General features: G+C 38.7%; 2 protein-coding genes across 2 annotated transcripts in view; one reads left to right on the top strand and one right to left on the bottom strand.

Annotated features, from left to right (window-relative positions):
- Positions 1–607: 607 nt before the first annotated feature.
- LOC122201262 lies at positions 608–25,089 on the bottom strand. The gene is made up of 3 exons (XM_042907165.1): positions 24,969–25,089; positions 1,748–2,306; positions 608–1,106 (listed from the first exon to the last, which is right to left on the bottom strand). Exons 1-3 carry the CDS (start codon positions 25,087–25,089, stop codon positions 953–955), a joined length of 834 nt encoding a protein of 277 aa, XP_042763099.1. The 3' UTR covers positions 608–952.
- PIK3C2A (phosphatidylinositol-4-phosphate 3-kinase catalytic subunit type 2 alpha) overlaps positions 2,194–25,137 on the top strand; it is a 118,184-nt gene continuing 95,240 nt past the window's right edge. The window contains exon 1 of the mRNA XM_042904174.1: positions 2,194–2,265. The gene's annotated coding sequence lies outside the window, so the exon portion shown is untranslated. The remainder of the gene's footprint in view (positions 2,266–25,137) is intronic.

Raw genomic sequence — 25,137 nt, 5'->3', positions numbered from 1 at the left:
TTAATAAGGTTGTTAGAGGAATTCGATGACTTGTAAAGCACTAAGAAGAGGGCCTGGCCTTAGCAAATGCTCAATAAATATCAGCCTTTTTTTCTTTTCCCTGTGATAAAACTAGGTTGCCCATTTCTCATTTGGTACTGGAAGAAGTTTGGAAATATTTGTGGTGCTGTTAAGTTCTCTGTGGGAGGTTAGGATTGGAACACTTAAAAATATAATACCTCCTCCTCAATTCTTTTCTCTACCTTCAAATCTTAATATTGAAGCTAGTAGGAGAAAGAAGAGAGAAATGGCTGCCAACTATGTTCTTATCTGGTTCTTCAAATGACAGCAGTGCCAGTTTGTCCTAGAAATCTGTATTTCTATTGCTAACACATACATCTTCATACACCCTCTGCCAGAGAGAGAAGCTGCTAAGGGAGGGCTACTAGTTCAGATTCTTGACACCTGGCAATTTGTGGATGCTGATTTTTTGGAATCTGGAGCACTATTCAACTCCCTTTCTATCTCTTCCTATTGGGACCCTTCTGGTCAATCAGAGCCTGTTAAGTATTGGCCATTCAAGAGGTATAACAACATAATGAAGTTCACTCAAGCAAAGGCTCTCTGCTGCTGGGACTCAGAAAATATTTCTCATAAGAAAAATATAAGAAAGATTAAAAAAGTCAAACGGTTAATATTCCCTCTAGACACAGAGTTCCCTCAAGGCGTCTTCCTTCTTTCTGAAGGCACACTCAGTTCTTGAGCAGAAGCTAGGAAACCAGCTGAGATAAATCGTTTACCCCTCCCCTTTTAATCTTGTGAAAGAGCTGCCAATTCTAGAAATTCCTCCTTTGATGAGAAGATAAAGCAGAACAATGCTGTGGAACTAAACAGATTCCTAAGGGACATTCTTCTAGGGTGTGTAAAGTCTGCCTGGAAGTTGGGTTGGGGGAGGGGTGGAAGAGATGGAAAGCTAAGAGTAGGAGTTGGTAGCCATAGCCACAAAGAATACAGTTGTTTCTAGACTTCTCCATAGCATAGCAACTCTATCCAGTCTCCGCATTTCTTGGGAGGTGTAGGCAGGTTTATTACAGTGATTAGAGGGCTTCATCCACTTCACATCCATCCTACAAAATAAAAAAAAAAAAAAAAAAAAAAAAAAAAAAAGAAAGAAAGAGAAAACGTTTCTTTCCCATTATTTGTTGGAGCTAAGTTTCTACTTACAGCCTTCTCACATTAAAAAAAAATTTTTTTTTTAACTGAAAATTGCAGCCCAAATCAGTCTATCTAGCACATTAGATTGTAAGCCTTTGGAAGGAGCGCACCCCCTTCTCTTACCGTTTAAGGGACAATCTGTTGTAAAATGCTACAGATTGGAATCAGAACCGAGTTTGAATCCTGCTCCCAGCTTCACCATATGTAAACACGGACAATTTTCTTATCTGCTTGACATGGTTATATAATTTTTAAATCGGACATTTGAAGGCTCAACTCTACAGGCATAATCTTATTCAATTCTCATGAGGCAGATATTATTATGGAGATTGCATCTAAAGATATGTGGTAATGTAGTGAAGAGCCGTCTGTCTGGCTGTGAGTTATCATTGGACTATCTTCCATACCTGGCTGCTGAGGATTAAATGAGACACTTATGTGAAAGAGCTTTACACAATCCACGTGATGGACTACTAATTACACGCCCCACAGCACCTGATCCACCGTGAGGAGTCGGTAAACACTGCTTGGAGTGCATGATTTTATATCTTGCCTGCTCCTTTCGGTCTTCCAGTCACAAACTAATATCGCAGCGGCCTGAGGCCAAAACCACGAATCTGGGAGCCACAGCCGGGTTGGAGGAGACTGCTGAATCCCCGGAGAGGGCAGGGGAACAATAGAGTACTTTGGTGATTGGCGGACGCCCGGCCGGAGAGGGGGCCGGCTGGGGTTCCAGGAGGCATCCCGGTCCCTGGCCTGGTGCTGCGAGGAGAGGTATCCAGAACCTGCTAGGCATTTCCCCGGGGAGCCTGGCCCCCACACCCTGAGTTCTAGCCTCGCGGGACGCGCCCAAGCCCCGCCCACTACCTCAGGTAGGCCGTCTGCACCAGCCAATCCACCAGAAGCCTGGGCGCGGAAGGCGGTGCTTCTCTGGTCGGAAGTGACGTGCTGTGCTTGGCTGGCCGTGGAGTCCGCCGAGTCTCTTGGCGGCGGCTGAGAGGGAAATGGCTCGCACCGTGGCTGCTCCGGCGGCTCGGGTTGTGGTGGAGGCAGAGGCTCGGGCAGCGTGAGGTGAGGAGCGATAGGTGTGGCGGGGGCCGGTATCCGGGACCCTGCTGTTCAAGGGCAGTGAGGGGCCCCGGGGGGCCCAGGAAGGGAGGGTCTCTTGAGGCGGCCCCCAGTCCCCGGGTGCCCGCCTTTGACCCTCCATCTGGTACTCTTGGCGTTGCCCCAGCCAGACTCACCTCCCCCGGGCCTTGCTTCCACCCAGGCCGTTGCTGACTGTCCCGCCGAAGGTGCGAGGGGCCCGCACCCCCATTAGGCCCCTCTTGGCGGGGGCTGGGAGGTGGTGCGCCTGGAAGTTAGTTTTCTCCCAAGGGTGGGGGGGAGGGAGACAGCCCTCTTGTCCTTCGGGACCCGGCAGGAGCCGAAGTGGCCGGTCCTATTCTCTTGTTGAATTGTTAGATTCTGGCGAAGTGTGTTGCACTTCTCAGTTCTGTGTAGCTCCCCTCCACCCCCCTCCACCATAACCTCCCCCCCCCCCCCCCCCGCGCCTTCACCTCCTTGTCCCATCTCCAGCTTATGGGATAATGATTTTATTTCCTCTCCCGTTTCCCTTTTTCCCGCGAATCCACTTGCTTCGGGGAAACAGTATTATTTCAGTATGTATTTAGCGCATCATCTTTCCGGGAGTGCGGTCAGATTAAAAATATTTTCTAAACTCTTCCTGAGTGAGAGAGGAACAATACATAGTTGAAGAAAAAAGCACATACTTATTTTCCTCACTGAATGGTTTGGCTTTAAAAAAGAGATTCTCCATCTGTGGAAATTTGTTTTTGGGGGGGAGCAGGGATTGAGGAGGGAAATGAAAATTAAGTGAGGAGGACAGGCTGGGGATAACGTGAAAGAGCGAGCCTGTGGTAGTTGCTTCTGTTCATCAGCCTGATAGAAGTTGAGGTTGTAATTATATTTTTATTTTGAACAGTGGGTGTTGAATTGACAGGAAGGAGGTCTTCGTCTTTGAACGAGATTAACTATTAAAGAGGTCCTCACATCTTTCCAAGTGGGTGTCAAGACAGACACTCTGCTGGGAAAAATGTTTACTGTGTTGGAGTAAGTCACAGAGTAGAAGAGATGTAGAAAAAAAGAAAGCTATTAGAAGAGTGGTGAAGACTTAGTATAAGGGGAAAGCCAGTTTGGAGGTCTAGGGACACTGACACCAGGAAAGACTTTGTACCTTTGCCTCCTTGGCTTGTGATTAAGTCTCCACAGTAGACTCCTTTCAGCATATTCTCCTATACTTGGTGTTAGTGCTCTTATTCCACATGGCAGGTTAGACTGAAGTGCTCTAGTTGAGGTCTATACAGTTGAAGATAATTGCTTGTTTAATATTAAGACTGTTTTTGAGTACTGAAAAGCATTATGACTGAGAATAGAGAGATTTTGTTATTTAACTCAAACTTAACTCAGAAGTGACTTTATATAGATACCAAGCATATTATGAAAATCTGTTTTGTATGCATGTTGCTTGCAGTTTTTCTTGGCAAGTGCTGTATTTTGCTGTTTTCATCCATAGGTTTCACAAGTTTTGCTGTTAAATGGAACGTAAAAGTTGGCATGCTTGCATTAAGGAATTAGAAACTATAACTTTAGGCAATTAGCTGTATATTAAGCATCTGATTTTTTTTTCTTAATTTTTAAAAATATTTTATTTTTGAGAGAGAGTTGCACATGCGAGTGGGTGAGGGGCAGAGAGAGGAGACAGGATCTGAAGTGGGCTCTGCGCTGACAGCAGAGAGCCCGATAAGCATCTGATTCTTTGCTTCTCCCTTCTGCCATGAATGGTTCTAAAATAAGATTGTGCATGAGTTACATGTCCAGGAATCTTTCTTTAATCTGGCACATTTTGCACTCGTAAGCACATTCAGTAACTGAACTTCTATCTAACGAGAGTGTTGAATTTCCCAAGAGCTCATAGTTCTTATCAGAGCATCAGACCAAACTTTTCAGAGCAGCAGGGCAAAGCGCTTTTTTAAATGCTTTGTAACTTGTTACTCACTTTGATAACATAAATTATCTATTTTATTATATTTTCCATATTCCAAGAAGAAATTAAGACAGGTAAATGATAAAGGTGAATGTTTTAATACTGTGCATTTACATAGTATGTGATTTGTTGTACCTGAATAGGGCTAAAAATTAACTCTGCAAGACTTTGTTTTCATAGGGCCTGCAAGGATGCCTGGGACTGCAATGGTTCCAGGTATAGAAAAAAAATGAGACACAAGAGATAATAGTATGGTTATAAGGGCAGTAGTAGATCCAAAGTACTAAAAAGGATACGGTCATATAGGCTGGTGAGGGGAAAGGAGTGCATCTGAGGAAGATGATACTCAAATTGAGTCTTAAAGGATGAGTTTCTCCTATTAATGAGGTTAGGGTAAAGGTGATCAGGTTCTAGACCTTGCTGTGATACTACCAAGCAGTGAGATATTAAGCTGCTTATTCTGTTATCCATTTAAAAAATTATTTTTTGGTATCCATTTTTTTATTTGAGAGTTTTTATCTAAATTAATGCTCTCCGGTAAAAATACTAAATGAGAGCCACATATGTAAGACACTTTTTTACTTTTGTGTGTGTGTGTGTGTGTGTGTGTGTGTGTGTGTGTGTGTGTCTTGGAAATCTGGTATGCATCTTACACTTAAAACACATCTCATTGTGGGACACCTGAGTGGCTCGGTTGGTTGAGTGTAGAACTTTTGATTTCGGTTCAGGTCATGATCCTAGGGTCGTGGGATCGAGCCCCATGTCAGGCTTAAGATTCTTTCTCCCTCTGCCCCTCTCCCCAGCTTGTGCTCGCTCGCTCTCTCTAAAAAAAAAAAAATAATAATAAAAATAAAAATAAAAAAATGAATTTAAAAAAAGTCCCCCTTTAAAAAAAACACATCTCACTTTGGACTAGTCACATTTCAAGTACCACATTTCAAGCTGCTTGTGGTTAGTAGCTACTGGACTGAACAATGCAGATATACAATGCAGAACAGAAAATTCTGTTCTGTCTTGGATTCCTGCTTGAAAAGGAAAACTAACTCCTATGAGAAATGAATTATCAGTAGTTTATAATTTCTCATCATTTTGATAGAATTCATACATGAATCTTGTTGGGAATTATCATACTTTGGAGTAATATTGCTATAGGATATCTTTTAGGTTGTTCATAGGGTTAAGGTTGGGACTAGAAGAAACTTTGTTTTCTCTATTCTCTGGGGGAGTCACATTTTTGATATCTTTATTTTGTGCATTTGTGTATATGTTGTATCCTTCCATTTCTCTGCAATTTGCTATTTAGAACTGATGGATTCAGAACACAAAGGGAGAGTACACACTCACATTTTAGGCAGTTAAAAAGGAAATTTATATAATTTTAAACTACTTTTTGGGTTTCTTAAAATTTTTAATTTAGCTGTTTAGGTACAAAAGCAAATGGAATTTCTTTTTTTAATGTTATTTTTGAAAGAGAGAGTGCAAGTGAGTTGGGAGGGGCAGAGAAAGGGGGGGGGGGGACAGAGGATCCTAGGTGGGCTCTGTGCTGACAGGAGCAAGCCCCGTGTGGAGCTCAGCTCACGAACTGTGAGATTATGACCTGAGCCAAAGTCAGACACTCAACCAAGTGTGCCACCCAGACACCCCTGAGATGGAATTTTTTTTAAAGATAAGTTTATTGTCCTCACTTTACAGATTAATAATTTTGGGCCCAGGAAGACTAAACTGCTGAATTATAATTACAATTTGTGAATGGTAGAGCTGGGTTTTGAACTCTGATATGTTGGGGTCAAGCCCCATTGTTTTGCTTCCCTATCCCACACTGGCTGGTTGTGTATGGGATTTTTAAACACTCTTTTAATATATTTGAAGGCAATTATTGTTGGTTTAACAGCAAGTATTTATTTATTTTTTCCTAAGTAATCTCTACCCCCTGTGTGGGGTGTAGGGGTATGGGGAGATCAAGAGTTGCATGCTCTACCAACTGAGCCAGCCATGTATCCCTTGAGTAAAGAGTTTAGATCTTACTTAAACTGTTACTGTAGGAGGAGGGTGATGAAGTGTGAAGGACAGAAATATTTCAGTGCACAGGGAAGAACTTGGAGAAAAACTTAGGAGAAAATAAAAGTTTAAGGAAGTATTTGAAAAGATAAGGACAGGACGGGGGTGAAATAAGAGATGAGAATAAGTAAACATCCACAATAAAGAACTTGGAGGCCAGTGGTCAGAACTTTTATATTATTTGGGTGATTCAGAAAATCTTAACACAAGCTATGAACTTGTGGCTTGAGTAGTGTGGAAGACATGGTTAAGGAGACTGAAAGAGAAGTTGGACTCTAAATGAGTAGATGAGTAATGCTAGTTCCTATTGTGAAATGAGTAGGGATTTGATAAGAAATTTGTGAGAAAGGTATAGAATAGGCAGTGTTAAGAAATTTGGTTAAAAATTTTGCAATAATTTAGGGCGCCTGGGTGGCTCAGTCGGTTGAGCGCCAACTTTGGCTCAGGTCACAATCTTGTAGTTGAGTTCGAGTCCTGCATCAGGCTCTGCGCTGACAGCTTGGAGCTTGGAGCCTGCTTGGGATCCTGTCTCCCTCTCTCCGCCCCTCCCCCGCTCACGCTTTGTCTGTCTGTCTGTCTCAAAAATAAGAAAATTAAAACATTTGCAATAAAGGGAAATCCTGATTGAAACAGGCTATTTTTTAAAAAGTAGTTTCCTACCTATAAAACAGAAATTGGCAGTTTATCTTCAGAAAATAACAGTGGAGGCAGGAAGACATTAAGAGTTCCGCTGTCCGTATGATAGAGCGCAGGACTCCTGATCTTGGGGTTGTGAGTTTGAGACCCACGTTGGGTGTGGAGCTTACTTAAAAATAAAGTTCTGTGGTGGAATGAGAGGGAAAAACAAAGACAAAAGCCTCTTTCAAGATAAAAGGGTAGGGAAAATGACAATAGGACACAATAAAGGGAAATCTGAGCAGGTGCTTTGCCTTTTGGTGAAAAGAATGTGGATGTTGATGGGAGAGATACACACACTTGGAAAAAGTACCTAATTAGCGAACAGGAAAACAATTTTTTAGATGTTTTATTTGCAGGTTAGGGAATTACACGAAGCTTAAATTTCCTCCCAAGATAAGCTCTGAAGGAGACCTAATTATACCTATAAAAAACCATAGTGCTGTAAGTATCCATAATCAAACTGATTTTATTAAGTTACTTTATATGTGTTCATGACATAATTTATAACTGTTCTGACCTCTTTTTTTAGTTTAGTGTGTATATATTTTTTAGACTACAGTGCTGAGTTGAGAAAAGGTGGTCTTTTTGGCTCCAGGGAATGTAGCCTAGTTTTATTTGACTAGATCTCATAATGACATTTATTGGACTGGAATTCTGCCTGTATTGAAATGTAGGACATGGGGGCGCCTGGGTGGCTCAATCAGTTAAGCATCCGACTTCCTCTAGGTCATGATCTCACAGTTCCTGAGTTTGAGGCCCTCTTTGGAGCCTGGAGCCTGCTTCGGATTCTATGTGTCCGTCTCTTTCTCTCTCAAAAATACACTAACATTAAAACAAAATGAAAAATGAGTCCAATGTCAGCTCAGGTCATGATCTCCTGGCTCGTAGGGTTCAAGCCCCGCTTCGGGCTCTATGCTGACAACTCAGAGCCTGCAGTCTGCTAGATTCTGTGTCTCTGTCTCTGCTCCTCCCCCTACTCATGCTCTGTCTCCTCTCTCTCAAAAATAAATAAGCATTAAAAAAAAAAACTTAAAAAACTTAAAAAAAAATGAAAAATGAAATGTGTGACACACTATTTAGGGTTTTTTTTTTTTAAATCAGATTTATTGAGATACAATTTACTTCATCTTTTAGGTATCAGCTCTAGAAGTTATGAGTTAGTGATGGTGTATAACTGCCACCACCACACTCCATCACTCCAAAAACTATTTTTATTCCCCTTTGTGATTAATCAGTACCTTTCACTTACCCTCTAGATAACTGATTTTTTTAGTTTTGCCTTCCCAGAATGTCCTATAAATACAGTATATTCAGCCATTTATTTATTTATTTATTTATTTATTTATTTATTTAACAAATGGTCATCTGCAACTCAGAGGAAGTCATTCCTCCCTCAATCCCAACGTTGTTGGTTTTTTTTTTAGTAATCTCTATGCCCAACATGGGGCTCAAACTCATGACCACTAGATCAAGAGTTGTATATTCTTCTAACTGAGCCAGCCATGCACCCCAGGATATATAGCCTTTTGAGTCTGACTTTTTTCACTTGGCATAATGCTTTTGAGATTCAGTAAAATACCACATTTTGTATACCCATATTTTGATGGGCAGTTAGGTTGTTGCTACCTTTTAGCTATTGTGAATATTGCTGTGAGGGTTAGTGTACAGTCATCCTGTTTTTAATTCTTTTGGGTATATATACCTAGGAGTGGAATTGCTGGGTCATATGGAAATTCTGTGTTTCATTTATTGAGAAAACACTAAAGTGTTTTCCAAAGTGGCTGCACCATTTTACATTCCCATCAGCAAAGGATGAGGGTTCCAATAATTTAGCCATTCTAGTAGGTATGCAGTGGTATCTCATTGTGATTTTGATTTGCATTTCTTTAATGAGTAATGCTATTGAACATCTTTTCATCTGATAAGCTGCCTTTTTTTTAGTGGTATGAATATAGTGATGGTTGTTCCAATAACTGGACTTGTGTAATACATATATGTATTATTAAATGCCTGTTATAAACTAGGCATTACGTATATTATTTTTTTTAACCCCAACAATACTGAGATGTGATCTGTCTTTAACAGATAAGAAAACTAAGACAAAGGGAGATTAAGTAGTTTAAGATTACACAGTTAATAAGTCTGATAATTAAGCCTCAAGTCTTGCTACTACATTTTCTCTTCTTTGTTACTGTTCTATAAAACTACAAATTTAATGCAGTTGGTGTCATGTGAAGACAAGGTTTTGTTAGCCATAGTAATTTTGGAGTTTGGGGGGAATATTCTAGAAAAATTCATGTCAGTTTTTCATCATGTCAGTTTTTCATTATTATTCCCTATTTGGGGGTTCTTGATTATAACTCAGTTTTATGTTTTCTTAAGCTATGTTGGAAATGGAGGCATATACCATAACATTTAGCACAAAAGCTTACTGTTATTTGTCCTGTTGGAATTGGGGTAATGTCAGAGTATGTTTAATGATTCATGTTAAATGAATGGACAATAAAGTAGTCCAAAGTTCAGTAATTATCTTCACAAAGCAGTACTAGTGTTGGGATTTTGAGTTAGATTGAAAACTGCTTTGTCAGTAAAATGTCTTTGAACAGGAAACTCTTGCTGTAATTGTATTCCCCCTTCCATGTCCCCCTCCCAAAGAGTGATATATATATGCAGATACATAAAGTTGTTCTTGATGAATGCCCTGTGTTGTGAGTCTTTTATGTGTAGAATGTTGCTCCTAGGAGCTCAAGGTGGTATAATGACTGCTAGTGCTTATTAGACTACAGTGTAGTGCTTTTTGTCAAAATGAGAGAATCAAACCCTTTATTAATTGCTTGTAGTACTTGGGCAAAGTGTAATTATAAAGTGTAGTATGGAGATTAAAGAGTGTGAGAGCTTGCTAGGCTCATCCATCTTTAAACTTGTGAAGCTCAGGATGGTTTCTCTCTTCGCTTTCCCATGACTCACCCCTTATGTCCAGGTTACCATTCCAATTTCATCTTTTTCCTCACTACACTGTTAAAAAATAATACCCCTTCCCACCAATTAAATCATTCTTTGTCATGTTATTGTGTTTTTCCCCCATTTCATTTACTGTCTAAACTTAACATTTTTGTTTGCTAGTTTAAATGAAACCATTCTTAATATTTCCATTGCTGCCAACCTAGTTCAAGTCCTTACTGGTTCTTTTCTAGATTGTTTCAGTTACATATTAATTGGTCTCCTGGTTTCCATTTTGGTTTTCCTTAGGCCTTTTTTCGGCAAAGCCAATAGAAATCTTTTAACATTGTAAATCAGCTCACATGAATGTCTCTTACACACCTTTGGCATCCTATCACACTAATAATTGAGTATATTAGTGGTTTTCCTCCATGAAAGTATATTGTTTAATTATAGAAAGTTCATATTAATAGATGTAGATTTTAGGATTTTTTTTGAGAGAATATTTTTTTTTTTTTTCAACGTTTTTTTTTTTTAATTTATTTTTGGGACAGAGAGAGACAGAGCATGAACGGGGGAGGGGCAGAGAGAGAGGGAGACACAGAATCAGAAACAGGCTCCAGGCTCCGAGCCATCAGCCCAGAGCCTGACGCGGGGCTCGAACTCACAGACCGGGAGATCGTGACCTGGCTGAAGTCGGACGCTTAACCGACTGCGCCACCCAGGCGCCCCGAGAATATTTTTTATTTTTGCTAATTGAGGTTGGCGATTTAGCTTATTAATTTTTATCAAAAAAAGATTTCAACCAAAAAAAAAAGGGAAAGGTGAAAATATCATTAAAAATCATAGAGTAAAATTAGGTTTAAAAAGAAGTTTGTGTCATACCCTAAACAAGAAATATAGGTATATATTTAACATATATAAATTTGGAGAAAAGTTTTAAATTCTACAAGTCTTTATAGAAACTTCCCTGTTTTTGTTTTGTTTTGTTTTGTTTTGTTTTTAAGTTTATTTATTTTTGATAGAGACAGAGTGCGAGCATGAGCTGTGGAGGGGCAGAGAGAGAGGGAGACACAGAATCCGAAGCAGGCTCCAGGCTGCAAGCTGTCAGCACATAGCCTGACGTGGAGCTCAAACTCACGAACTGTGAGATCATGACCTGGGCCGAAGCTGGACGCTTAACTGACTGAGCCACCCAGGTGCCCCTAACCCCCCTGGTTTCTTTAGGAATAAATAGACTCTATATTTTAGATTGATTTGACTTTAACTCTGTGCATATTAATAGGAACTGAAGCCACTTCTTTCCAGGTAGTCATTTAACCTACATTACTCTGTGATCCCATTAGGTTCATTCTCTAGTATATATATTTTTTAAAGTTTATTTATTTTAAGTCAGACAAATATCAAACGATTTCACTAGTGGAATTTGAGAAACACAACAGATTAACATAGGGGAAGGGAAGGAAAAATAAGATAAAAACTGTGAAGGAAGCAAACCATAAGAGACTCTTTTTTGAGGTGGGGAGGGGACACCTGGGTGGCTCAGTTGGTTAAGCATCTGACTTCGGCTCAGGTCATGATCTCACGGTTCTTAAGTTTGAACCCCATTCCAGGTGAGCTTGAGCCCTGCTTCTCTCTCTCTGCCCCTCACTCACTTGTGCCCTTTCTCTCTCAAAAAACAAAAACAAAAACAAAAAAAACACAAACCTCTTAAATACGGAGAACAAACTGAGGGTTGCTGGAGGGGAGGTGGGTGGGGGATGGGTTAAATGGGTGATGGACATTAAAGAGGGCACTTTTTAGGGTGAGCACTGGGATATGTAAGTGATGAATCACTGGGCTCTATCTCTGAAGCCAAGACCACACTGTATGTTAATTAACTTAAATTTAAATTAAGAAAAAGTTTATTTTGAGAGTGTGTGTGGGCCTGGGGGAGGAACCTAGAGAGAGGGAGAGAGAGAATCCTAAGCAGGCTCTGTGCTGTCTCTCATGAACTGTGAGATCATGGCCTGAGCCAAGATCAAGAGTCAGACACTTAACCTACTGAGCCACCCAGGGACCCCTGTAGTGTATTTTTATCTTACTTGGGCTTCAATAAACTTCTTAGGTTTGCTTGGTTGAGGTCTTTCTTCATTTGCAGAAAGTTCTTGGCTATTTTCTCTTCAAATATTTCTTCTGTTTCATGCTCTTCTATCTTCTCTTGGGACTCCCAAGTCCCATAAATGTTAGACCATTTGAAATTGTCCTATAGGCATGGTATTTTACCTCTCTCCCCTATTTTTTTTCTCTGGATGTTTTCTTCTGATTTGTCTGCAAGTTTAACCATCTTTTCTAATGCTGTTCAGTCCATTAATTCTTCATTTCTGATGTATTTTTCTTGTATTTGATTCTTTTTTGTAATTTGTATCATTCTGCTGAAACCACCATCACCCCATATATGCATTTCCTTTTTCTGCTAGATCATTTAGCGTCTGCATCCTAATTATTTTAATTTTTTTATGTTTATTTATTTTGAGAGAGAGAGAGAGAGAGAGCACAAGCTGGGTAGGGACAGAGAGAGAAAGGGGAGAGAGAGAATCCCAAGCAGGTTCTGCACTGTCAGCACAGAGCCCAGTGCGGGGCTCAAATTCAGAAACCGTGAGATCATGACCTGAACCAAGATCAAGAGTTGGACACTTAACCGACTGAGCCACCCAGGCACCCCTCATCCTAACTATTGTAAAGTTTCTGTTTGATAATTCCAACATTTGGGCGATCTCTGTGTCTGTTTATTTTGACTGTTTCCTTAACAATGGATCACATTTTCTTCTTTGTCTCCTAATCTTTGATTATATATTAGACAACTTAAATGCCCCTTATTCTGTCAGGCCACTAAATTGAGAAAGTCTGATTTTTAAGTAAGATGGGTCTGTGCTTTATTTCAACTTTAATTTGATTCAGTTCACTATTGGGTTGAAGTACCTTGGGGAGCAATAATGGCTTTCTCTTTAGAAGGATTTGGGATCTGAACATTGACTTGATTCCAAAGATTTTTTTTTTCAGCCTAGCTGCTAGCTTTTTAGGTTGTCAGGAAGTCTCTTTGTTCTCTACTTTGTTCTTTCTTGGTTTTTGGTGTCTCAGGAGATCTCTCTGCCTTGCTGCCCTTACTCCAGCCTCTCTGGAGGGCACCTGTCTTACATAAAGGCCTGGAATGCTTTGGAGGGCTTTTTCTCAGCTCTTCTGCCCCATCCCCAGCCATTGGGTAGCTGAAAACTTGGAGTGCCTCAGGTGGATTTCTCCCTCTTCACCTGCCCAGCCCTCCTTTGGAGGGTGGCTGCCTTATTCTTCAGGGAGGCCCACATACTTTAAGGGGGATCCCTTAGCTCTTCTGCCCTGTCCCAGATTTCAGTGTGCTACCTGTGCATTTAATGAAGACCCAAGGGAAAGAGTTGATGGGTAGGTACAGACTTGTTCCATGCCTGGGACTCCTTGTAATTCTTAGGGCTTTAGACCATTCAGACTTACCTCTGCCATGCCTCAGAATTCTAATCTGTCATGGTAGCCTACACGTGGCTATTGAAAGTGTTTGTTAAAAGTCTAATGAGTTTCTCATCCCTGTCTACAATGCATTCTTCCTGCTCTTCTGTGCCAGGGATTCGAGTAGCAGTGGACCGGCCTCTTCATGAGAGGTTTATCACTTTCTGGAATTTAATTCATTAGAGTTTTTGTGTGTGTGTTCTGCTCTCTGATGTCTCTTAAAAGTATTTTCTTTTTTTTAGCTTTTTTACCTTGCTTTTCATTGTTGAAGTGAGACAGTCTCTTGTCACTTTGTATATCCTAATAACAGGAAAATCCCTTTGTTTCATATTCATTACCTTTGTTTTAGAATAGTAAAGCTTATGGGAATGCAAACCGGTGCAGCCACTCTGGAAAACAGTGTGGAGGTTCCTCAAAAAATTAAAATTAGATCTACCCTATGACCCAGCAATAGCACTGCTAGGAATTTACCCAAGGGATACTGGAGTATTGATGCATAGGGGCACTTGTACCCCAATGTTTATAGCAGCACTCTCAACAATAGCCAAATTAGGGAAAGAGCCTAAATGTCCATCAACTGATGAGTGGGTAAAGAAATTGTGGTTTATGTACACAACGGAATACTACTTGGCAAGGAGAAAGAATGAAATATGGCCTTTTGTAGCAATGTGGATGGAACTAGAGAGTGTTATGCTAAGTGAAATAAGTCAGGCAGAGAAAGACAGATACCATATGTTTTCACTCATATGTGGATCCTGAGAAACTTAACAGAAGACCATAGGGGAGGGGAAGGAAAAAAAAAAAGGGAGGGAGCCAAACCATAAGAGACTCTTAAAAACTGAGAATAAACTGAGGGTTGATGAGGGGTGGGAGGGAGGGGAAAGTGGGTGATGGGCATTGTAGAGGGCACCTGTTGTGATGAGCACTGGGTGTTGTATGGAAACCAATTTGACAATAAATTTCATATTTAAAAAAAAATTAATAAAGCTTACAAATGATGAAATATTTAAAACTCTACCAAGTTTATTTATTAAAAAAAACTTTTTTTTAATGTTTATTTACTATTGAGAAATCGAGAGAGACAGAGCATGAGCATGGGAGGGGCAGAGAGAAGGGGAGACATAGAATCCGAAGCAGGCTCCAGGCTCCAAGCTGTCAGCATAGAGCCGGATGTGAGGCTTGAAGTCACGAACTGTGAGATCAAGACCTGAGCCGAAGTCCGATGCCTAACCTTAGACTGAGCCACCCAGGCGCCCCGAACTATCAAGTTTAGATAGTAAAAATCTGCTTTCCACCATTGGCCCTCCCCAGTCTTCCGTTTTTATTGACTGATGTCTCTTCTTTTCAAGTCAGACCCTTAATCTGTGCTTCTGATTCATATTCAACTATACTCAGTATCTAAGCTAGTGTGTATCTCTTGTTTTCTGTGCCTTTTACTCTTTGTCCCCTGAAGTCTTGTCTTTCACCTACCATATGTTGAAGGCCTTAACCATTTTAAACAGCCATTCCTGATATCTCCTCCTGTCTCTCCTAGTTCCCTTTGCTGTCAAAGAATTGAAAGAATAATAGACCTTTGTTACTTGTAATTCTTTACTTTTTCAGTTTTCAACTTCTCTGAAGTGTTCTCTGAAAAATCACTAATGGAAAGGGGAAATGAGGAGTGACTGCTAATGGATAAAGGGTTTCTTTGGGGGTGACGAAAATGTTCTGCAATTTGGTAGTGGCGATGGTTGCGTAGTTCCGATTATATAAAAACAATTGACATATGCTTTAAATGGGTGAATTTTATATGTTAATTATGTCAATAAAACTATTATTAAAATAATCACAAATGAGCTTTTAGATTTAAAGTGTTTTTCTTTTTCAGCCCTTATCTTGTGTCACCTCTCTGGAGTTTTTGACATTACTCACCACATATTTCTTAGGACACTGAATTCCTTTATTTCTCTGATAACCAGTCTTCACACCTGTTATTTTCCTCTGACCTTTTGTTTCCTGCTTAAGTATTAGAGGCCCTTATGATTTCCTCCTTGTCTTTTCTTTCTTCACTTTACACATTCTCCCAGGGTAATCTCTACTTTCATGACTTCAGATCTTCAGTTTTATATAGGTAATTAATGCCTCAAGATTCATCTCCAGCGAAATTATTCTGTTGAGCCCAAGGCCTGTATTTTTTTTTTTAACTTGTTTTATGTTTTATTTTTTTAAATTTACATCCAAATTGGTTAGCATATAGTGCGACAATGATTTCAGGAGTAGATTCCTCAGTGCCCCTTACCCATTTAGCCCATCCCCCCTCCCACAACCCCTCCAGTAACCCTCAGTTTGTTCTCCATATTTAGGAGTCTCTTCTATTTTGTCCACCTCCTTGTTTTTATATTACTTTTGTTTCCCTTCCCTTAGGTTCATCTGTTTTGTCTCTTAAAGTCCTCATATGAGTGAAGTCATATGATTTTTGTCTTTCTCTAATTTCACTTAGCATAATACCCTCCAGTTCCATCCATGTAGTTGCAAATGGCAAGATTTCATTCTTTTTGATTGCCAAGTAATACTCCATTGTGTGTGTGTGTGTGTGTGTGTGTGTGTGTGTGTGTGTGTGGTGTGTATATGTATATGTGTATACATGTGTATACATACACATACATACATATACATGTGTATACATACACATATATATATACACCACATGTTCTTTATCCATTCATCCATTGATGGACATTTGGGCTCTTTCCATACTTTGGCTATTGTTGATAGTGCTGCTATAAACATGGGGGTGCATGTGTCCCTTCAAAACAGCACACCTGTATCCTTTGGATAAATGCCTAGTAGTGCAGTTGCTGGGTCGTAGGGTAGTTCTATTTTTAATTTTTTGAGGAACCTCCATACTATTTCCAGAGTGGCTGCACCAGCTTGCATTCCCACCAAGGCCCATATTTCTAATCAACAAGCAGACATGAACTATATTTTCCACAAGTACTTCAAAATAGTAATGTGTTTTGGTCTGACTAAAAACGACCATGTGGTTCTGAGGAACAATTCTGACAGTAACACATAATTTTATTCCTCAGAGAAAGAAATTAATGGTTTATAATTTGACACATTTAAGATGACTTCCATATGCTTTAAATGAAAATGAGTGCAACAAGAATGGATTACAAATCTGGTATCTCTTGGGTTCAAATACTCATTTTGAGTTGGATATTTGTATGTACTTTTAAGTATCTTACAGAGTACCCAAGTCACTCTACAATGAAGAATTGCTTCCTAATCTGGTCCATATTAGATTTAATTTCATTTATTTGTTTAACAAACATTTGAATGAAAGCTTGCTTGTTCTAGGATTGTTCTGGGTGCTAGAGATATAGGAGTGAGCCTAAGAGGTAAATCCCAGCTTCATGAAATTTATAGGCTAGAGGGGAAAGACCATGAAATACACAAGTAAAATCTATAGTACATTGGATGGTACTTAAATGCTAAGAAGAAAGTAAAGTGCATAGGCAATGGAGTTAGAGAAAGTTGCAGTTTTAACTACATTATCAGGGAGAACTTAAATGTTACCTTCTTAATGAAGACTTGAAGGTGAGAGAGTATGCCACTCAGCTCTCCAGGGGAAGAGCAGTCCAGAGGGAACTGAAGAGCAAAGACTCTCAATTAGATGTATAATGTATTTGAGGAACAACAAGGAGGCCACTTGGACAGTCTCAGACAAGAGAGTTATAGGGGAAAAGTAATAGGGGGACCAGATATTAGAGTGCCTGGTGGACTGTTGTAAAGATTTAACTGCTTTTCTGAGTGAGATAGGAGTTATTGAAAGCTCTGAGTTGGAAAGGTAAGAAGATCTAAGTTTTTCAGTATCTCTCTGGCTGCTGTGTTGAGAGTAGTCTGAAGGTGGAGGGTGGAGTGGTGGCAGAAACAGACTGGGGAGCTGTTTCAGTAATCCACAAGGTTTTATGTATATATGCATAACTATCTGATAGAATTACCACCAAACATTGCTGCCTTCCTGTCAAGCTATAATTAGGATTTTCTAATTCAGTTCAAATAAATAAATTTGCTGGATATAACATACAGTGGTGAGTGTGCAATTATCTCTCACTGATAGGAATATCTTTCTATTTTTAAATGTTTTGTATTTTTTTTATTATAAATTTTTTTTTTAACGTTTTATTTATTTTTTAGATAGAGACAGAGCATGAACAGGGGAGGGGCAGAGAGAGAGGGAGACACAGATCGGAAACAGGCTCCAGGCTCTGAGCCATCAGCCCAGAGCCTGATGCGGGGCTCGAACTCACAGACCGCGAGATCGTGACCTGAGCCGAAGTCAGACGCTTAACCGACTGAGCCACCCAGGCGCCCCTAAATGTTTTGTATTTTTAAAGACAGTGAATTTTTTTACATAAATCATGTAAAATGCGATTCCATTAAATGATTCACAGATAGTGAAAATTTGAGAAACCATAATTTGTTTTGTTTTCTTTTGCAGTTTTACCCTTTTCCCATATCCCTTAATATATAAGGGCAGGGTCCTTATTTTAGCCTATACATTAAAAAATGAAAAGTATTGTTCTTATTTGTATTTTTTTATGCCATTACTAAAAAATTGAGCTTTTGTATTCGTATAGTTTGCCACATGTGAGTTAAAAAAAACCCACATGCTATTGTAGGTGGTGTTTTCACATACCATGTATAATATAGATATGAAAATATTTTAAATATTCAAATTTAAAATATGTAGGGAGTAGATTCTTTTTTATTATGAAGTAACCCACAGAACAGTGAATAAATTTATCATCTATGATTAACAAATAATTTTAAGTGCATAAAGCATATATGATTATCTAACAAACACTTGTAAAACAAACACTTGTGTAACTAGTCGATAGGTTATGAACTAGAACATTGCTTATGTTCCTAAAGTCCCCAGTGTACTTATCCTTGGTCATCCCTTCTATGAGTAACCACTGTCCTAACTTTGAGAATCCTTTCCTTTTCTTGGTTTTACCGTTATGTAAGCATTCTTAAACAATAGTTTCTCATGTTTTTGAACTTTATATAAATGGAATCATTGTATGTGTTTTTGTGTCTGTCTTTGCTTATCATGTTTCTAAGTTTTATTCATTTTTTTCTTATAGCTCTAGTTCATTGGCATTAGTGTATTAGTTGCATGAACTGTGATATAATGAAAAATATTAGGTCTTTGTGCTTGGTTCTTGTCATGTAACTCCTAAAGACCTTGGAATCTCTTTTTTTTCTTTTGTATGCTAATGAGATAAATAGTGTCTGGGATCCCTACATAGTTTCAGGGTGGGGCTGGTCACCAGAAAGACTGAGGCATTTTAGAGGACTAGAACTTTTAGCTTTATCCCCTGACCTCTGGAGATGAGAGAGGAACTGAAGGTTGAGCTAATTACCACTTCCAGGTTAGTTCCTATTTGGGACTATTGTGGGCAATGTTCTTTGGAGGTTCTTATGATTATCTTTCTTTTTAATTTGTAGAAGTTACTTATCTAGGATTTGAGTCCTTTGGTTATATATTAAAAATATCTCCTTTTTTGTGGCTTGTTTTTATCATTCTCTTTGGTGTCTTTTGATAAAAGTTCTGGATTTTACTATAGTCAAATTATTTTTCTCTTACGGTTAGTGCTTTCTGTCTTGTTTAAGAAATTTTTCCATTCTCTCTGATTCTAAAGCTTTATAGTTCTTCCTTTCACAGACGTTTGGTTTGTCTCCAGTTGAATTTTGCTTAAGGAGTGAAGTAGGAGTCCCATTTCATTTCCCCTCCATTTGTTCTGGCTTAATTTATTAAAAAGACAGTTCTTTCCCTGTGCTCTGATATGCTACTTGTCTTAAATCGGGTGTCTTTGTAGTTGTGTTTCTGTTTTTGACCTCTTAGCCTGTTCTTTATTAAATTTATCTCTTCCTGCATAAATACCATACTATCTTAAATAAAATTAGCTTTATAATTAATCTTTATTGGGTAGAGCAAATCCTCACACCTTGTTCTTTTTCAAGAGGTTTTTGGCTATTTTGGCCCTTTTGGTTACTGAATAAATTTTAGAATCACCTTGTCAAAAATTATTGTTTTATTTTAGAGCACAAGCAAGGGAGAGGGCCAGAAGGACAGAGAGATAGAGAGCAAGAGCAAGAGAATCCCAAGCAGGCCCTGTGCTGACGGTGCAGATGTGGGGCTGATCTCCTTTCATGACCTGAGCCGATATCAAGAGGTGGATGCTTAACCGAGTCCCCCAGGCACCCTTATTTTTGTTTAACGTGTTTATTTATTTATTTATTTTGAGAGAGAGAGAGAGAGAGAACACACTTCTGCATGAGAGAGGAAAGAGAATCCCAAGCAGGCTGTGGCTGTCAGTGTAGAGCCCACCGAGGGGCTTGATCTCATGAACTCTGTGAGGTCATGACCTGAGCCAAAATCAAGAGCCAGAAGCTTAACCTACTGAGTCACCCAGGTGCCCCAAGAAGTCATTAACTGTGAGATCATGACCTGAGCTAAAATAAAGAGCCATAAGCTTAACCTACTGAACCATCCATGAATATGTATTTAAATATTCTCATGGCTTCAAATCCTATTAGGGTGGCCTTCTTTTTGCTGAGGTTAACTAGGAATTCCATGAGTTATTTTGGTTTTGATTCTTTTTTTTAAACAGTTAAATAGTTAATCTTTTTGTAATTTTGTAATCCTATTTGGTTGATTGTAAACACATTTATCTATGAAATGTTAACAATTTGCTAATTGTAGAACTATTAGAAATTGTATACTTTAAAAATACAAAATTTACCAAAAATGTTAACATAGACCTTAATGAAAAGGATGTATGTTATCTATGGGACTTAAAATTTTTCTTCCCCTGAAAATTAAGTAATAGGCATTGGAGATATTTTATTGACTTGAGGGAAGGGATGACTTTTGGGAAGGTAAATTTTTTCTTATCCAGAAATTAGTGATGCTTGTTCACCTTGCTTTTTGTTCCTTTCCTTATAAATTCTAGCCTTAAGTTGGCCAATAGCCACCTTTGGCTTTTGAGCACTTGAAATATGGCTAGTCTAAGTTGAAATGTGTAATCTGAAATAAAATATATACCACATTTTGAAGACTTAGTATGAGAAAAGAATGTAAAATGTCCCATTCATATTTTTATAATTGGTTACTTATTGAAATGACAGTATTTTGGATAATTGAATTAAATATATTATTAATAATTTCATCTGTTTATTTTCATTAATGTAGTTGTAAAAAATTTTTAATTCAGTATGTGGCTTGCATTCCACTCCTGTGGAATAGTGCTGTGCTTCTCTACCCTAATCTCACCCAACACCTGGACATTCCTACATTTTCTCTTTTTAACAGAGTTGTATAGTGCCTAATACCAAAGTGCTTGGTTACTTTTGTTAGATTAATTTTTTCCCTCCGTGAATCACAGAGATAGGAGAATGTTATCTTGTCTACTGGGGTTTTTCCTTTTAGAAGAGATGAAGCTCCTCTCCTATTTTCATTTTTTTTTAATTTTATTTAAGATTTTTACTTTTTTAAGTAATCTCTACACCCAATGTGGGACTTGAACTAACAATCCTGAGATCAAGAGTTAGTTGTATGCTCCACCGACTGAGCCAGTCAAGCACCCCTCCTCTTCTATTTTTAGTTTTCTGTTGCCATCTCCTACTCCCAGTTTCCAAAATAATTTTTTCTGCCACCACTTGTTTATTCTGAACTCAGCCACGTGATTTTTCAGTTTTAGTTGAATTATTAATAAATAAGCCCTTTTAGGGGCACCTGGGTGGCTCAGTCGGTTAAGCGTCCAACTTCAGCTCAGGTCATGGTCTCGTGGTTCATGAGTTCGGGCCCTGTGTCAGGCTCTGTGCTGACAGCTCAGAGCCTGGAGCCTGCTTCCGATGTTGTGCTCTGTTTCTGTCTGCCCCCACCCAGCTCCCCCCACTCAAAACTAAATAAACTTAAAAAAAAAAAAAAAAGCCCTTTTAGTCTGGTTTTTTGTTTGTTGCAGAATTTGAGCTTCTTTTTGATAAAGACAATGGTGTCTTACGTTTCCCAGTCTTTGAGGCATTCATTCAACAACTACAGTAGAAGTCTGAGAGTGAATTCATAACCTCAGTGAAATGATAAGTTTGCTAGTCATGTGGTGAGAATAAATTAATAAAATGGCACATTATTAAATAGCAGTATTATTCACTTCATGATAGAATTACACAAAACAGTAAAATCTATTTATTAATGCAGAGAGAAATAACCATAGCCTTGAGGAAGAAGTTGGTATTTATAATAGATAAGGTATGTTTAGACACTTATTTCAGATAACTTTTAACATAAAAATATATTGTAGTGAATTAGCACTGCCTGGATTTGAGTCCTGATCTCATCACTTGCTAGCTACTGTGAACTTGGGCAGATTATATAATTTGTATGAAAGTTTTTCATTTGTATGTAGGGATAATAGTAGCTACTTAATATAATTTGTGAGGATTAAATTAGTTAATATATTGCTTTTAGCAGTGTTTGGTAGCAAGTATCTACATATCTCTATCTGTAGGTATGTATAGATATGTAGATACTTGCTACAGTTTTAACAAATATTTTCCATGGTTATTGCAGTGTTGATATTATTATTTTTAATGGTAGCACAGTATTCAGTTGGGTACCATAATTTATTTTTCTTTGAGATTCACTTTCATCTTAGTGGAGAAATATTTGCATGGTTGAACTCAAATCATTGTTCCTCTGTTTTCTTATGTATCTTGAATTTTAAGATCAGAAAGCATTTAGATGGGTAGCAGGACTGGTTTTATTTTTTTCTGAGATTTAAATTTAAATTGTAAATGAATGTCTACCACAGAAGAAGCCAAGAGCTTTTAAATTAATTCTTTTGGATCTGCAAATGTATCCCAAAGTTTAACTGAATAGTTTAATTGCCCTCTTTTGAACAATTTAAAGCAGCTACTGCCTTGTGATCATCACTGGATTACTCTATGTTGGAAAATTTTTGGCAGATGGTATACAATCATCATTCAAAAACTAGTTATATTGTATTTTCCAGCTTGAATTAGGAGAACATTAGCATTAAAGTTTGCATTTTGAATTAGCATGTGCAAAAGTTGTTTCCTGATAAATGTTTGTCATCAAATGAAGTTTTGATTTTAAAAAATTAATGGAGCATGTCAGTGTAGCAGCCTCAGAAAAATAGCTGAAGCACTGGGTTACTTTTGGACAGTCTTTCAAATCCTTTATTACCATTTGAGTATACATGCATGATAATTTTTTGGAAAGCTAAAATATGGTAATTCAGCTGTTAACAGTTCACTTTTACTGCTTAGACTTGAATTTAGTTTAGCATGTGCTGCTTTGGGTTGATACTAGGGATAGAGCAAGCAAATGAATTGATATGAAAAATACCACATTTACTGTTAAAATATTTTTCAAGCTATTTATTTTATACCTTTGTTAGTAAATAAGAGGTAACATTAATTTAAAATATTTGGAGTAAGTGTGTTTTCTGTTGAATAAACTGTATCTCAAACTCACTTAAAAAATCCAGATTTCCTCTTTCAGAACAATGTCCTATCATTACCAAATATGGTAGCCAGGAAACTACTTAAATAAATAGGCATTTGCTTGTGGAAAATGAATTGCAAGTCGGTATCGCTTTCTCTTTGCAAAATATTCTAATCCATTCGATTTTGTGAAAAATGGACTGTGTTGTGGTGTTCAATAATAGGCAGTTAAACTTGATTTATTTCTCCCACCATATATCCAGTCATGTGCCATCCAAAATCTCGTCTTCAAAACTGATAGCTCTTATTCCATTCTTTAAAATATGTGGTCATTAAATTTAACTCTGTATTTATTAAGCAGGGTGGTTTTAAATGTTGTGGGGCAGAAGAAAAGGAAAACAAAGTAGGTTTCTGCACTTAAGCTTATTCTAGTCTGTTGGGTAGACATACAAATTATAAATTTTTTTTTAATGTTTATTTATTTTTGACAGAGAGAGACATGGAGCATGAGTGGGGGAGGGACAGAGAGAGAGGGAGGCACAGAATCCGAAGCAGGCTCCAGGCTCTGAGCTGTCAGCACAGAGCGTGATGTGGGGCTCGAACCCACAGACCACGAGATCATGACCTGAGCTGAAGTCAGTCGCTCAACTGACTGAGCCACCCAGGCGCCCTTATAGACATACAAATTATAGATTCTGTGTTAAGTTTTTAGTTGTTACTGGAGAAAGTAATGTTAAACCAGCTTAAGCAAAGAGGAATTTATTGACTTACATAAATGAAAAGACTAGCCTTGGACAAGGGTTGGATCCAGACACTTAATGTAATATTCAGAATCTGTTTCATTTTACTTATCATACATAGCTCTGCTCTTTTCTGGCTTCGGTCCATTCTCAGGCAGCATCTCCTTCAGTGGTGGCAAAGATGGCCACAGCAGTGCCAGGCTTACATCCCATAAGTTCAGCAACTTCAGTGATGGGCTTCCTTTCTAAATAGTTTCAGAAGTCTTGGGATTAAGTCTATTTGGCCAGACTTGGATCCTTTGGTGTGGTTGGGAGTGGGAGAGGGGGGAGTAAGGATGTTCCAGCCCTATTTGAACTAGATGGAACAAAAGGGAGATGACTAAGTTCTAAAAAAGAAGATACAGATTTCTGCCTACTAGAAGAAAGGATACTGAGGGGGCAAAAACAGCATAAAGTCTATGAAAATGAAGATAAAAATTTTATTTGAGCTAAAAAGATAGTTTTTTTTTTTTCAGTGTTTATTTTTGAGAGAGTACAAGGAGGGGAGGGGCAGAGAGAGGGGGACAGAGGATCCAAAGTGGCTTTCCACTGACAGGCTGACAGCAGTGAGCCCAAAGTGGGCAAACTTATAAACCACAAGATCATGACCTGAGCCGAAGTCAGGAGCTCAACTGACTGAGCCATCCAGGTGCCCCTAAAAAAATGGTTTCTAATAGGAGCTACTTAAGAAAAGCTTCAGACAGGTGGCTATATTTGATTTGGGCCCTGAAGGATAAGTATAATTTTTCCAAGGCAGAATGAGTATAAGAAAGGACTTTCTAGGTCACTCATCTGAGAAGTTTGGCAGTGAAAGGAGAGAATTAAAATGGAAGCTATTGGAGTCTAAAGAGGAATGTTAAGACTCTTTTCCACCTCGGTATGGAGAAAACTTGAGCATTCTTATGGCAAAGGAGCAGAAGCAAATTAATAATGCAAAGAAGGCAATCACTGATAAATAGGAGAATTCAGTGAGAATTAGGATATAAGTAGAAGGCATCAGACTTAGGCAGGAAAAGGGAACTCTTCATTCTCTGAGGACACGTGAAATAAGGTGGGTAGTGGTGGCTGTGAAGTTAAAACAAACTTGCTGTTAAATTGGTAAGTGGCTACAGTCTTGCTTTCTAAAAGTAAGGAGAAAAGGTTGATCAGTTATCTATTGCTATGTAACCATTCCAAAATGATTTTGTGGGTTAGCAATTTGGCTTGAACTCAGGCTGGGTGGTTTCTTCTGCTGGTCTTGCCTTCAGTCATTATTGTAACTGTGGTCATTTGAACTGTGGATGGATGGTCTAAGGTGGTGGCTTTACTCCTGTGGTTGGTGATGACTGTTGGCTGGGCCTTTTTCTCCTTGTGCTCTCTCATCGTCTGTGAGCATTCACAGGGCAGTGGCTGCACTCAAAACAGGAAGAG

The sequence above is a fragment of the Panthera leo genome, chromosome D1 (assembly GCF_018350215.1).
Source record: "Panthera leo isolate Ple1 chromosome D1, P.leo_Ple1_pat1.1, whole genome shotgun sequence".
Classification (NCBI taxonomy): Eukaryota; Metazoa; Chordata; class Mammalia; order Carnivora; family Felidae; genus Panthera; species Panthera leo.
Note: the sequence above shows the minus strand (reverse complement) of the source record. Positions and strands in the feature narration are given on the sequence as shown.

Excerpts from the sequence above, each read along its gene's own strand:
- LOC122201262 (XM_042907165.1), bottom strand. The coding sequence starts at position 25,089 with ATGAGAGAGCACAAGGAGAAAAAGGCCCAGCCAACAGTCATCACCAAC. Across the intron at positions 2,307-24,968 it reads AGTTACAATAATGACTGAAG|GGTCCCGGATACCGGCCCCC; the intron begins GCAAGACCAGCA and ends CTTGAACAGCAG. Across the intron at positions 1,107-1,747 it reads TGGAAGACCGAAAGGAGCAG|GATGGATGTGAAGTGGATGA; the intron begins GCAAGATATAAA and ends TTTATTTTGTAG.